Source organism: Mus caroli, unplaced genomic scaffold, assembly GCF_978045245.1.
Source record: "Mus caroli unplaced genomic scaffold, Mus_caroli_1 scaffold_7, whole genome shotgun sequence".
In the NCBI taxonomy this organism is placed as follows: domain Eukaryota; kingdom Metazoa; phylum Chordata; class Mammalia; order Rodentia; family Muridae; genus Mus; species Mus caroli.
The window spans coordinates 57293227-57307758 of NW_028227262.1; the positions used below are offsets into that span (position 1 = coordinate 57293227).

At 49.1% G+C, this 14532-nt stretch overlaps 1 protein-coding gene across 1 annotated transcript in view; it reads left to right on the forward strand.

Annotated features, from left to right (window-relative positions):
- The window catches only part of Xpc (XPC complex subunit, DNA damage recognition and repair factor), a 33012-nt gene extending 18540 nt beyond the window's left edge, over window positions 1-14472 (forward strand). Inside the window, exons 8-16 of the mRNA XM_085840286.1 lie at window positions 3214-3303; window positions 4091-4963; window positions 6215-6375; window positions 8252-8333; window positions 10547-10681; window positions 10775-10944; window positions 11422-11515; window positions 12450-12539; window positions 13494-14472. Of these exons, the coding sequence (XP_085696412.1) occupies window positions 3214-3303; window positions 4091-4963; window positions 6215-6375; window positions 8252-8333; window positions 10547-10681; window positions 10775-10944; window positions 11422-11515; window positions 12450-12539; window positions 13494-13703 (1905 nt within the window). The 3' untranslated portion in view covers window positions 13704-14472. The remainder of the gene's footprint in view (window positions 1-3213; window positions 3304-4090; window positions 4964-6214; window positions 6376-8251; window positions 8334-10546; window positions 10682-10774; window positions 10945-11421; window positions 11516-12449; window positions 12540-13493) is intronic.
- Window positions 14473-14532: the final 60 nt, after the last annotated feature.

The window sequence follows — 14532 nt, forward strand, 5'->3', positions numbered from 1 at the left end:
AAGATACAATTTGCTAAACGCATGAAACTCAAGAAGAATGAAGACCAAAGTGTGGACACTGTGCACCTTCTCAGAATTGGGAACAAAACACCCAGGGAAGGAGTTACAGAGACAAAGTTCGTAGCTGTGATGAAAGGATGGACCATTTAGAGACTGCCGTATCCAGGGATCCATCCCATAATCAGCTTCTAAACGCTGACACCATTGCATACACTAGCAAGATTTTGCTGAAAGGACCCAAATATAGCTGTCTCTTGTGAGATGATGCCGGGGCCTAGCAAACACAGGAGTGGATGTTCACAGTCAGCTATTGGATGTATCACAGGGCTCCCAATGGAGAAGTTAGAGAAAGTACCCAAGGAGCTAAAGGGATCTGCAACCCTATTGTTGGAACAACATGATGTACTAACCAGAACCCCGGAGCTCTTGTCTCTAGCTGCATATGTATCGAAAGATGACCTAGTTGGCCATCAATGGAAAGAGAGGCCCATTGGACTTGCAAACTTTATATGCCCCAATATAGGGGAATGCCAGGGCCAAAAGAATGGGAATGGGTGGGTAGGGAAGTGGGGGGCGCTATGGGGGACTTTTGGGATAGCATTGGAAATGTAATTGAGGAAAATATGTAATAAAAATATTAAAAATTAAAAAAAAAAAGAGTCAGAGACAGCTCAGCTTCAAGGGACACCAAGCTTACAGCCAAACCTTATGGAGGTATTTTCTCAGTTGAAGTTCTCTCATTTCAGATAACTCTAGTTTGTGTCAAATGGACATAAGACTAGCCACACAACTGACCCCTTGTCAACTTGACACACGAACACATCATTATTAAGCCACACCATTCTTATTCACCCCCAAGATCTCTCATTAAAAACATAAGTAACGTTAAAGTCCAACAGTCTTTCACAAATTCAAATACATTAAAATTTCAATCTCTTTAAAATACCCAACATCTCTAAAAAATCCAAAATCTCTTTTAGAAGTTTAAAGTCTTTTGGCTGTGGGCTCCTATAAAAGTCAAAATTAAGTTAAATACCTTCTTCAAGAGGAAAGAACCAGGGGCTGGAGAGGTGGCTCAGTGGTTAAGAACACTGACTGCTCTTCCGAGGGTCCTGAGTTCAAATCCCAGCAACCACATGGTGGCTCACAACCATCCATAATGAGATCTGACACCCTCTTCTGGTGTGTCTGAAGACAGCTACAGTGTACTTACATATAAAATAGAAATAAATCTTTAAAAAAAAAAAAAAAAGAGGAAAGACCCAGGGCACAGTCACAATCTGAATCAAGCGAAACCAAACCGCAGCAGTGTTAAGTGACTCAGTGTCCAGTTACCTGGGATCACTCTTTATCTTACTGGCTCTTCCAAGAGGCTTGAGTCCCTTCTCCAGTTCTGCCCTCTGCCGCACACAGTTTATCTTTGGGGCTGTGACTGGCTCCACCTCACCTCTCCTGCTGTTCTTGATGGTTATCCCATGGTACTGGCATCTCTTCAGTGTTGGGGCTCTCTACCTCAACTGGGCTGCACTTTCACCAATAGCCTCTCAAAGGCTCTCTTTGTGGTGCCCAGCCTCAAGGTCTTTGCATGACTTCTTCAGTCCTGGCCCTTTAAAATGTGACGGAGGCTGCACTTTCACCAATGCCTCTCCTGGCCTCTCATAGTGCCAAGACTCAGCTGCTCTCTGTGGCCCCTGCATGCCTTCAAAACCAGTACCAATTGAGTGACTTTTCATTACCAAGTTCGGCTGCCGGTGTGAGGTACAACCTTGACCATCTCTGAAAGACACACAGCTTGTGTGTACTCACCCTGAGGAAACATGTCTAGATTTTTCCTTGGTGATGCTGGTCTCTTCTCAATCATTGCCAATTTCTTACCTTCTGATAACCAGCACCGTTGTCTCAGCAAAGCAAATGTTTCACGTTAGTAGCTCTGCTATCTTGATAATCACAGCTGATTCTTCAGCCCCAGCTAACCAGAACCACAGGATCTTAATTCAAAATAACGAATAGCCCTGATAGAGTCTTTAAACTTCCCTCTAAAATCTCACCAGTCAGGCCTCTGTCTTTTGTATCACCCTCAATATTGTCATCTTCCAAGCTCCTACAGAGGAGCTCAGTAAGCACTGAACACTCGTGGCTTTTCCTGCACAGAGTTGTAAAGCCCTTCCTCCGCTGTGCCCGCCCTGCCTCTGCCTGTCCAGGGCACCACGCTGCACTCAATTGTCGAGTCCCTTTGTTTCCTTCAGATTGTTGCATTTTGGTGATCAGTACAGTTCTGCAGGGAGCTGCCAGGGGTCAGAGCCAGGGACTTGAGTGTGGTAAGCGTGCTCTACCACTGAGCTGCTTCCTTCAGCCCCTTTTTCAGACAGGGTCTTTTACATATGTATCTCAAGATGGTCCAAAATCATCACTTCTGCTTCAACCTCCTGGGTGCTGGGATTGGGGGGTATGTACCAGTACCACGTGACTGCTGTTTTATATGATGCGTTTGTTTGTTTGTTTGTTTGCTTTATTTAACTTTTTATTGATTCTTTGTGAATTTCACAACATGTATCCCAGTCCCACTTGTCTCCCCATCCCTTTTTACCTGCCCTCCACCTTTGCAACCTCCCCTGCAAAATAAAAAAGAAAAACATCTTGTCATGGAAGCTATAGTGTGTCCCAGTGTGCCCCACAGTATTCTCTTATCCACACTTCTTGTACATTTTAATTGCAGTCAGTCATTCATTGGTCATTTTATGTTCTTTTAATTGCACACATGACACTTGCCTACAGGGCAATGAGAAGGTATATAAGCAGGAAGAGACTGTGTGACTGGTGCTGTCAAGTGTGCCAGTAGTTTGTATTACATTACATTACATTATGTGTAGTCCTTCTTAGGATCCTGTCCTGTGAGCTGAGTCTCTGCAACATCACTTACAACAGTCTCCCGAGGGCTGGTGTCCTGTCCTGGGATGGTTTTCTTTTTTTTTTTTTTTTGTTTTTTTTCGAGACAGGGTTTCTCTGTGTAGCTCTGGCTGTCCTGGAACTCACTTTGTAGACCAGGCTGGCCTCGAACTCAGAAATCCGCCTGCCTCTGCCTCCCGAGTGCTGGGATTAAAGGCGTGCGCCACCACGCCCAGCCTGGGGTGGTTTTCATGCTCACCCATCCCATTGGATTAGCTTCCTCACACTGTTCAGTTAAATATGTTTTCTCTTATCACCGTATTATAGATATTTCTTCTGATTCTTCGGGCTCTGCAGCTGCTCACCCGGCTGGTCTTGTCTCTGCAGCCCATTCCACTGAAGTCAACTGTGTCGAAGGTGAGGTCCTTGGGGCATCTAGAGGGACGGAATTGCCACTAGAGAAGAGTGAGGAAATCTATTTTTTTTTATTATATTTACCTTACATTTGAGTGTGTACCGTGACCCTTGTGGAGATCAAAAACAGAAAGGTAGCTCTTGTCTTCCACAGTGTGAGTTCCAGGGATTGACTTCCCATTGTCAGGCTTGGCAGCAGGTGCCTTTACCCACTGAACTATCTTGCCAGCCGAACAGGGTCATATTTTTAAGAGTAGATATTCATGCAGCCTGAGCCCCTTTGTGCCTGCTTGCACAATCCTCTGTATTAGAGGAGATGGACACACAGGTAGGTGTCTAGCACCCTGAGCTCAGTGTTCACAGAGCCATCTGAGCGAGTGCTGGCTCCCAGCTATTGTTTCTAGCCTGTGAACCAGGTAGACGGTCAGCTATCCTCATGACCACCATGGAGGACTGATGGGTTTGCATATGTGAGGAAGGAGCTCAGTGCGCCTCACTGGGGCGTCATCATCCCATGCCTGGCAATAATGGAGGTTGATGATTATAGTTTAGCCACAGCTGTCCTCACAGAACAAAGAAGACAAGAGAACAGCAAAATTAATATATCTCTCCCTCCCTCTTCTCCACTCTGTTTTTTGAGAGACAGTCTCATGTAGCCAGGATTCTTGCCTCAGACTCTCTGTAGTTCAGAATGACCTTGAACTCCTGATCAGCCTGCCTCTTCCTCCCAAGTAGAATTACAGCCATATAGTACCGTACTCAGGTGTGCCAACATTTCTTACTGTTTCAGGGGAGGAAGCCTTCCAAGGAGACATCTGTAGAGGGTCCTGGAGGTTCTTCAGAACTCTCTAGCAACAGTCCAGAAAGCCACAACAAACCCACGACCAGCAGGAGAATCAAACAAGAAGAAACCTTGTCTGAGGGCAGAGGCAAGGCAACCGCCAGGGGGAAGAGAGGCACGGGCACTGCGGGTAGCAGGCAGCGGAGGAAGCCTTCCTGCAGTGAGGGAGAGGAGGCCGAGCAGGAAGTCCAGGGCCGTCCACATGCCCGGAAGCGGCGTGTGACCGCCAAGGTGTCATACAAAGAGGAGAGTGAGAGCGATGGGGCAGGCAGCGGCTCTGACTTTGAACTGTCCAGTGGGGAGGGCCAACGTTCCTCTGATGAGGATTGTGAGCCTGGCCCTCGCAAGCAGAAGAGGGCCTCAGCTCCTCAGAGGACAAAGGCTGGGTCTAAGAGTGCTTCCAAGACCCAACGCGGAAGCCAGTGTGAGCCATCAAGCTTTCCAGAGGCATCTTCAAGCTCTTCAGGCTGTAAGAGAGGCAAGAAGGTTTCCAGTGGTGCTGAAGAGATGGCAGATAGGAAACCTGCTGGTGTAGACCAGTGGCTGGAGGTGTACTGTGAGCCACAGGCAAAGTGGGTGTGTGTGGACTGTGTGCACGGTGTGGTGGGCCAGCCTGTGGCCTGTTACAAATATGCCACCAAACCCATGACCTATGTTGTAGGCATTGACAGTGATGGCTGGGTCCGAGATGTCACTCAGAGGTATGACCCAGCCTGGATGACCACAACCCGCAAGTGCCGGGTTGACGCTGAGTGGTGGGCTGAGACCTTGAGACCCTATCGAAGCCTACTTACGGAGAGGGAGAAGAAGGAAGACCAGGAGGTAAGACACTGGCTGCACAGACTCAATGTTGGGCAGGAATCAGACTATCCTTTTCTGCTCATGACTATGCCCAGCAGTATGTAGAGATTTTAGTGTGGCTTAACTCTGTATTTCTGAATATATTTATATAAGCCATAGGAAGACATACTTTTCTATTTATTTGATTGCGTTTAATTATCACACAAACATTTGGCTTACACATCCCCATCACAGTCCATCCTTGAGGGCAGGAACTCAAGCAGGAGCAGAGACAGGAACATGGAGGAAAGATGCTTACGGACTTGGTCTCCACGTTCACACTCAGCTACCTTTATACCTTCTGGGATCACCTGCTAAGGGGTGGCATTGCCTACAGTGGGCTGGGCCTCCTACATCAATCAACAATCAAGAAAGTGAGCCGGGCATGGTGGCACACGCCTTTAATCCCAGCACTTGGGAGGCAGAGGCAGGTGGATCTCTGAGTTCAAGGCCAGTCTGGTCTACAAAGTGAGTTCCAGGACAGCCAGAGCTACACAGAGAAACCCTGCCTCAAAAAAAACAAAAAAAAAGAAAAAAAAAAATCAAGAAAATGCCCCACAGACATGTCCATAGGCCAGTCTGATGGAGGCAGTTCCTCAGTTGAGATCTCCCTTCCTAGATATGTCTAGGTTTGTGTCAAGTTGGAAAAAACAACATAAAGCAACAACAACAACAAAATCCAACCAACACAATGGTGCCAGTCTGTAGGAGCCTCTTGGTGTTTCAGAGGGATGCCAAGAGAAAATTAAGTCAGCTTGGGAAACAGGATTTGCCTCATAGCAGTGGGATTTACTACTGATAACTGATAACCCAAAGTTCTTACTGAAGTACAAGACTTGTATGAATTTCAGAAAAGCTGTAGGGTGGTTGCTTAAGCCAGTCAAGCCTGCTTTTACTATAAGATGGCAATGTCATTGAGGTTAGGCCTTACAGTAGAAAAATTGGTATTCTCTCCCATGAAGATCTTGAGTAGAGTGGGCTTGGTCTGTTAATTGTTAAGGCTTAGGATGTTGGAGATTGGAGGCAGGTGCCTTTCTGATGTAGGTGCACATTACAGTTACTAGTACTTCCTGGCTTTCCTCGGTGCACCTCATGGCCACAGTGACTGGCAGTGTCACCAAGTTGCTGATTGGTCTGGGCTCCACTGTCGTCAGAGCAGGTTCATATCTAGCGGTCCATTCATAACCCCTTCCTTGTCAGAAGCATGCTTACCACTGTGTTTGGCCTTTGCAGTTTCAGGCAAAGCACCTGGATCAGCCTTTGCCCACCTCCATCAGCACATACAAGAACCACCCTCTGTATGCCCTGAAGCGCCACCTCTTGAAATTCCAGGCTATCTACCCTGAGACAGCTGCGGTGCTTGGATATTGTCGTGGAGAAGCAGTCTATTCCAGGTGCATGAAGCATCCTCCTTGTCTTCCTGGTGGTCTGGTGCCTTACAGTAGAACAATTGGTATTCTCTCCCATGAAGATCTTCAGTAGAGTGGGCTCAGTCTGCTAAGGCTTAGGATGTGGAAGGATTGGAGACAGGTGGCTTCCATGCTGGTGCACTTCACCATAGGCTTGGCGGTTAACAGTATCCTTGGGGGCAAGCTGTGGTATGTGTATACTGTGAAGAAGAGATGAGAGCGCACAGTCAAACATGTACTAAAAGACCAAGAGCAAAAAGCTGTGGGGAAAATGATGTAAATGCAGGACAGTTAAAATACAAGGTTGTAGAAGTGTTCCTCAAATCTAATGCACACCAAAGCAGAGAATGGGAGTCAGGACCCACTCACAGGTGTGCCATGCCCTGCCATAATAAACAAGTTGTGAAGTGGAGACTGGTGGTTGACACACAACAATAAATGTGTCTGTGTACTTCAGGCAAAAGAAGTCACCAAAAAATGTGCTGTAAATAAAAGCCAAATACACAGTATTTACAAAGTTAAAACTGAAGAAAGATGAATAGGATTTAGAGCTGAGGAGAGAAGACATAGAAGCAGAGATTTTGAGCAGTAGTAGTAGAAAGCCAATGAAGGGATTTTGAAAGATATTGACGTGTAAGGACCAAAGCATAGGGCTGCTTTAAATAAGTGGAAAGCACAGAAGAGAAAGTAGGGACCCAGCCTGAGGGTGAGTCCTCTGTTAGGGAGCAGGTCCTGCCTCCAGCCGTGTTGGGGAGTCACACCAGACCTTTACTCTTACCTCTGAGTCATCCTGCCAGCCTCTCCTTCCTTAAAACTGTGCTGCCTGCCTGAGAGGCCGCAGTTTGTTTACTCGGGTAGTGCATGCTCCAGCCCCGCCTTCTGGCTGTTGGGAGCGATGTTGCCTTGTGTGTTAGTTGAGTCGATGCTTGGCATACTACAGAAATTTGGGGGGCTTGGGGAGGGCGTGGCTGAGCTGTTTCCTCAGTGGCCACACCATTCACCTTCCCTTCAGCAGCACACAATGGTACTAGTCCCTCCATGTCCTCACAGAAGATGCTGGCCGTGGCCATTCAGAAGAGAGTGAAGTTGGCATTCGTTCTGAGTGCCCTGTGCACTTCCTGACTGTTTCTTAGGAGTTGCCTACCCATCAGCCTCTCTGCCTGCTGCCTTGCCTGCTCCTGTCTGAAGTCCTTTGACATTCAAAGATGATCTGGCTCCAATGGGAGTGCAGGGTGGAGCCTCTGTCCTCATAGAGCAGTGCTACCTGTGAGATAGAGGGGATGAGCTGCTGGGGCTCAGAAGGTGTAAGGGGACTGGTGTGGCCTACTGGGATTCTGTTGAGGCCCCAGGCCGTGCTATGGAAGCTGTACTGGGCTGTAGGTTTGAGAAACAGCTGTAGAGAGCAAAGAATGAAGCACAGGCTGTGGAGCAGGTTCCTGATGTCATAAACTGATGCCCCTGCTTGTGCCTACCCTCAAACAGGTTAGGGGTGCGAGCTGAAGAGGGGCTGGGCATGTCTGCTGAAGAGGGCCTGGCCAGGGAGTGTTGAGCTTTACTGAAAGAATTGTAGGCTTGTGATATAGCTCTGAGCTCAGAGACAGTGAAACAAGAGCAGCTCTGCCCCTCATTACAGGCCTGAAGCATTTGTTGCTGGTGTATAAATGGGTGAGGGTCACATGGGCACAGGGAGTCCAAAGGTGAGGCCATCTGCACTGTGGTACAGGAAGGGTAAGGAGCAGAGTCTGCTCCAGTTGTGATGTGAAGCCTGGAGGAGAATTAACATCTGCATACAGGCTTAGCTAAGATCAGAGGTCCTGCATCCCTACAGTGTGCACTGAGTCTTCCCTTTGTCCTCCCTTAGGGATTGTGTGCATACCTTGCACTCCAGGGACACGTGGCTGAAGCAAGCAAGAGTGGTGCGGCTTGGAGAAGTGCCCTATAAGGTAACAGTGAGATGCTGCGGAGAGAGAGATCTTGCTGGCAGCAAGAGCTGGGAGGAGAGGTAGTGAGAAAGCGCTGCTGGTGCCTGTCCAGATAGAGGAAATAGCCCGTTCTTTGCCTTGAGCAGGGTTTGAGGAGATAAGCTGTAAAGTATTTATTAATAAGGTATGTATCGGAATTAAGTTTTCCAAATAAGAAGTGTAAGCCAGAAAGTAGCCTGGAGACTCATGCTATAAGCTCAAAGGCCAGCAGCTTAGAGCTGGGTTGCTGGGTTATTCTGAGGTTCAAGCCCTGCTTCATAGAGAAACCTACTAGCCTGGTTGCCCTGCACAACAGTTCACCAAGCATTTGCTGTTGCATTTCAGTGACCCTAGGAACCAGTACCATAATGTCAGCGTTACAGATGAGAAGGCTAGAGTTTGAACAGGCTATGTCTTGCCAGGAGGCTTTGCAGTTACTGCCATCCTAGGCTCAGCAGGACTCCGAGGCCCTGATCTCAGCATTTGCCTCTGACTCTGACATCTTTAGGTTAGTTGCCGGTGAGAGCCATGAACTCAGCAAGGTGTTCCAGACGTTTCTCTGGGCATTGGCTCAATCACACTAGCAGAGCACAGTGGCCCTTATATGTACTTATGTTCCTATTTCAGATGGAGGTGGAGCCCTGGTGGGGCTGTAACTGGAGCTGGTGGTGGGCCCTCAGCTGGTGGGAAGGGGTGGCTGCCCATCACTTCAGCCCTCTGCCTCACGTGATCATGGTTAATGCTGTACTACTGTCTCCTCCTCCTGGGGCCCTAAATGTCCTTCTCTCCAGCGTGTTCTGATCTACATTTCCCTGTCCCACTCGGCTTCCCTGTAGCCTGCACGTTCTACCCCACATTCCTTCCGTTTTCCCCACAGCCTGAGCTCTGTCAGCATGCACTGCCTCTTCCCCATGTGTCCGTGATTGCTGTCATGGCATGGAAGAGATGCTCAGTGACTTCGCTGAACACTGCTGGATGGATGGACAGTGGCCTAGTGTGTTTCTGGCGCTGTGGTAAACACCAAGACCAGAAGCACGCTGGCGGAGGAAAGGGCTTCTTTGGCCTACACTTCATGTCACAGTCCATCATCGAGGGGATTGAAGGCAGGAGCCAAGGAGGAACTATGCTTGCTTGCTTGCCCAGCTAGCTTTGGTATAAACTTGCCCTGGCTTGGTTTCAGGAACAGTAGGCTGTGCCCTCTCACATCAGTCTCTCAGGTGGTAATTCTAAAGTGGAGGCTCCCTCTTTCTAGGTTGTGTCAAGTTATAATAAAAACCTAACCAGAGCAAACAGCTACCTTAGGAGTCTTACAGAATCAGAAGTCAGCTGAGTCCCACAGGGGTAGCTACGGTTATGCTTAGAGGAGTAGACAGTAGCTTGGACCATGCCTGAGAGCCTTTGGTGGGTTCTTCATCTAAAGAGTGATTTTCCAAAAGTTTTTAAAAGGAAAAGAGTGGAAAAGGTGAGAGAGGCCACATGTAGCCTTTTCCAGCAGCCTTTGCTGAGCTGACCCCTGCACAGAGCAGCCTGTGTGCCCAGGCCCAGGCATCAATCCTTAGCCATTGCCTGTGCTGCCCCTGTCTGTGATGCAACCTCTGCTTGCCAGTCCTCTCCTTCCACCCCTTCACTACCCAGGAAAAACCTAGGTTTTGGCTGCCAGACATTTGTGCAGTGGGGGTGCAGGCAGACACTGCTTTCCACAGGTGACACTGGGTGGATAGCGATTCTCCACTCTGCAGAGACATGGGGAGTTACCAGGATTAGATCCTGCCTCCTCTTAGCAATAATCCATGGTACCTTAAGTGAGTCACTTCATCTCTAAGGCCTCTTTCTCACTGTAATGGGAGTCAGAACTTAGGACAGAACTTGAAAGCCTTCATGAGCTGTGACTTTGGGCACAGAATAGCGCGTGGGCTGCACCTCTTGGGCTCATTGAGATGAGTGGTTATCCAAATCATGGAGGGCAGGCATGATGGCACAGCTGTGATCTCAGACTCAGGCTAGAGACCAGCCTGGGCTACAGAGCAAAGGTCTGCTTCACCTCCTTCACAGAGAGAGACAACCATAGAGTTCCCTGCATGGGCTGGCTAGTGCAGGCCCACCTGTGTCAGATTGATAGTGCTCAGTGCCTGGCCGTGGGCTGAGTCGTCGAGCAGGAAGCATTTCTTATAACCAGGCCGTTTCCTCTGGAGCAGATGGTGAAAGGCTTCTCTAACCGTGCCCGGAAAGCCCGGCTCTCGGAGCCCCAGCTGCATGACCACAACGACTTGGGCCTCTATGGTCACTGGCAGACGGAAGAGTATCAGCCTCCTATAGCTGTCGATGGGAAGGTAAGGGCAGCTCTGGGGGTGGGGGTGGGAGTGGGGGTCAGAGTGGGCTGCCCTGTCTCCCATCCGGCTACTCTGGCATTCCCATCTCCACAGGTGCCTCGGAATGAGTTTGGGAACGTGTACCTCTTCCTGCCCAGCATGATGCCCGTCGGCTGTGTCCAGATGAACCTGCCTAACCTGCACCGGGTGGCGCGCAAGCTGGGCATCGACTGTGTGCAGGCCATCACTGGCTTCGATTTCCATGGAGGCTATTGCCATCCAGTGTGCGTGAGGGGACTTGGGTGGCAGTTGGGGAGGCTGAGACTGGTGGCACACACTTTCCAGATTTGACTGTGGGTTTAAAGTCAGTCTTATCCCCTGATCAGTCCTAGCTTCTTGCAAGGAGCAGTAGACTCAGAGCACTGAGTGTCCTGGTCCCGCTAAACTGAAGCACTGCCCCCTTGTGCTACTCACAGGCTGGGGACCAAGGCATGGGCAGTGCCCTTGGCTCCTGAGTGCTCCTGGGTGAAGTGGGGACTAAGGTTGGGAGTTCTCTAGCACTCAGACAGGTCCTATGAAGGAAGAGGTACAGGCTCCCATAAGCCTGCCTCCTGCATAGCTAGCATCTATCTCTGGCTGACCAGGAATGTCCATCGGGGCCCCAAATACTCAGAAAGGACCATTGGCTTCTGAATAAGGGAGGAGGAGGGGCTGGGTCGGTGGCCAGCTCAGAGAGTTCATCTGTATTAATGTCCCCACAGAACTGATGGCTACATTGTCTGTGAGGAATTCAGAGACGTGCTGCTGGCTGCTTGGGAGAATGAACAGGCCATCATTGAAAAGAAGGAGAAGGAGGTGAGTTATATGAACGAGGGCCTTGGAAGAGAGCAGCAAATTCCAGCTGGGGTCCCTTGCCCCAGCCATTCCCTGCATCATGGAAGAAGGTGGGCAGGTCCTTATATTAGCTCTTCTGGTACTTGATGAAGAGCATGATCCTAGGAGTGAATGCTGGGTAAAACAGCTCCTACCCACATTCCATGTCCATTGTCCTATCCCCTACCTGCGTGCATGTATGGCTGTGGGCCCTGATTTGGAAGGCCCAGATTCTAGTAATGATCACAAAAAGACTTCGTTGCTGGTGGCTTTCTTTCTTTTTTCTTTTTCTTTTTAACATGGTGTGTGTGTGTATGTGTGTATATGCATGTTTATGGGACACAGGGGAGACACTCATGCATGTGGAGGCCCAAGTTTAATATCTGGACTCCTCAGTCATTCCCCCACCTTATTCACTGAGGCAGGGTCTCAATCAAACCCAGAGTTAGGCCAGGCAGTGGTGGCGCACGCCTTTAATCCCAGCACTTGGGAGGCATAGGCAGGTGGGTTTCTGAGTTCGAGGCCAGCCTGGTCTAAGAGTGAGTTCCAGGACAGCCAGGGATAAACTGAGAAACCCTGTCTCGAAAAACCAAAACCAAAACCACAACAACAACAACAACAAAAAGCCAGGGTTAGCTCATGATAGCTAGCCAGCTTGCTCTGGGATCCTGCCTCCACTCTCTGAGGCTGGGATTACAGGCAGGTTACCATGCACACCCAGCATTTATGTGAGTTCCAGGGACCCAAACTCTCAGACTTGTGCAGCAAACGCTTTAACCACTAAGTGTCTCCCCAGGTAGGGAGACAGTCTTAACCTGAATTCCACAGATCCAGGTGTCAGAGCGTCAGGCTCCGCCTTAATAGTTTTCTGATGATGCCATTGCTTCACCTTCCCTTCCTTTACTTTTGTCTGCAGAAAAAGGAAAAGCGGGCGCTGGGGAACTGGAAGCTGCTGGTCAGAGGACTGCTCATCAGAGAGAGGCTGAAACTGCGCTATGGGGCCAAGGTCAGCATGGGGCCTTTGTAGACAAAACAAACCTGGGGTCAGATTCCTAAGGCTACCACTCAGTTGCTGGCCCAGGCTAACGTGTGACGTCACGTTCTAGGTGGCTTTATATGAGGAAGCCTGCCTGTTGACCTCAGCTAGCTGCTCCTGCCCTGCCCTGTGTCCAGTTACCCTAATCTGTTACACTGACACTGAGTTCCATGTCAGCAGTTCAAGTGTGTTGGACCTTTTGTGTCTGCACCTCTTGGCTTCCAGGACTCGCAGTACTGTGACCAGCTTCCAGCCTGCACAGTCTACATATCTGTAGCACCTATCCACAGTACTGGGTATGGGGGAGGGCTTTCATCCCTGTATAGGCAGAACTTAGAACAGTTGAGGGATGGGTACTAAGTCAGACCCAGCAGGCCATGCTCTGAATGTTCTTTTCCCTTCCTGTTGCCTCTTGGTCTGCTAAAGACATTTTAGTCATGTGTTCCCTTGAATCCAGTTAGGGACCCCTTCATCTGGCTTATTCTCACTTGTTCTTGGCTACCCATTTACTGTCTTACTGTCTATCCATGACCCCTCCCCAGCTAACCCAGCCAGCCTCTAGGGGTACTGCCTTAGGCCCCTTAGTGCTGAAGGTTGGTCATAAGTACAGAACAGATGAAAATACCATGCATTTGTGTAGAGTAAGGTGGCATGCACAACAGCAGCTGTCTGCCCCTTAACTTGACTGAGCTGCCTGCCTGGGCATCTTCTTTCTACCAGCAGTTCTCACTTACGTACCTGCTTGGATGAGCTCCTAGACTGGAAAAGGCCAGCAAGGCAGCCTGGGCTCCCAAAGCACCACCCGCATGCACCCTTGCCTTCCAGGAGGCCCAGGCAGGCTCAAGACTGGGTTCTTCAGACCCTTATATAGTCAGTTATCTGCAGCTAACCATTAACTGTGGCCCCTCCACTGTCTTTCCCCAGAGCGAGGCAGTGGCTCCCCATGCTGCTGGAGGAGGACTCTCTTCTGATGAAGAGGAAGGGACCAGTTCACAAGCAGAAGCAGCCAGAGTCCTGGCTGCCTCCTGGCCACAGAACAGAGAGGATCCAGAACAGAAGCCCGAGTACACTAAGATGACTCGGAAGAGGCGGGCGGCAGAGGCTTCCCACCTCTTTCCGTTTGAGAAGCTGTGAAGCCAGTGTCCTCCAGCCAGAGAAGGCAGACAGCAAGCAGATGGGCTGAGGACTACAGGCCAGATGGGAGCTGTGCAGCAGATCAGTCTGACACCAGCCCAGCCAGATCCCCATAGGCTGGTGCTGGTGAGCTGCTGTTTGGACCACTTTCCTGGGAAATACCTTCGGATCCCTGGACCTTGGTATCTTTAGAAATGTGAGTTTGTTTTAGAGGGTCTTATTTGTTGCCCCAGCTGGCTTCAAATTCAAAATTGCCCTGACTTATACTTAGGGCTGAGATTACAGGCGTATACCACAATGCCTTATCTGTCCTTTATTTCTGTTTTTAAATAGAACTCACTGGGAAATTATGGGTACTGGAGCACTGAGACAAATCTTCCTTTAGTGCCGTTCACAACGCTTGCTTTCCTCTCCTTCAGACCCAGGGCATTTGCTTTTCAGGCCTGCCTTCCTGAGTCAGGTTTCCAGTACTGCCTGCTGCTCTTTTGTCAGAGAACACAGGTCACCTCTTGTCAAGGCACTTTTGGGATTTTACACTGACAGAAGACTAGAACAAAGAGCTAAAAATCAAGAATGAGAAAAGAAAACAAATAGAGAATTATGAAAATGTTCATAAAAGATTAGTTTTTGGTTACATTTTACTCAATTCTGGATGCATTTACTCTGTACTGATGATACATTTTCTAAGCTGCTCTATGCTCTTCTCAGGAAAGAGTCCTTTTATAGGACCTCCAGGAAATAAAGCATTTACCTAAAAACCCCTGGCTGCAAATTTTTTTTTCAGGCCTTAAACCAGCTAAGAAGGTCCGGCTAACAGATTTCAGTGTTT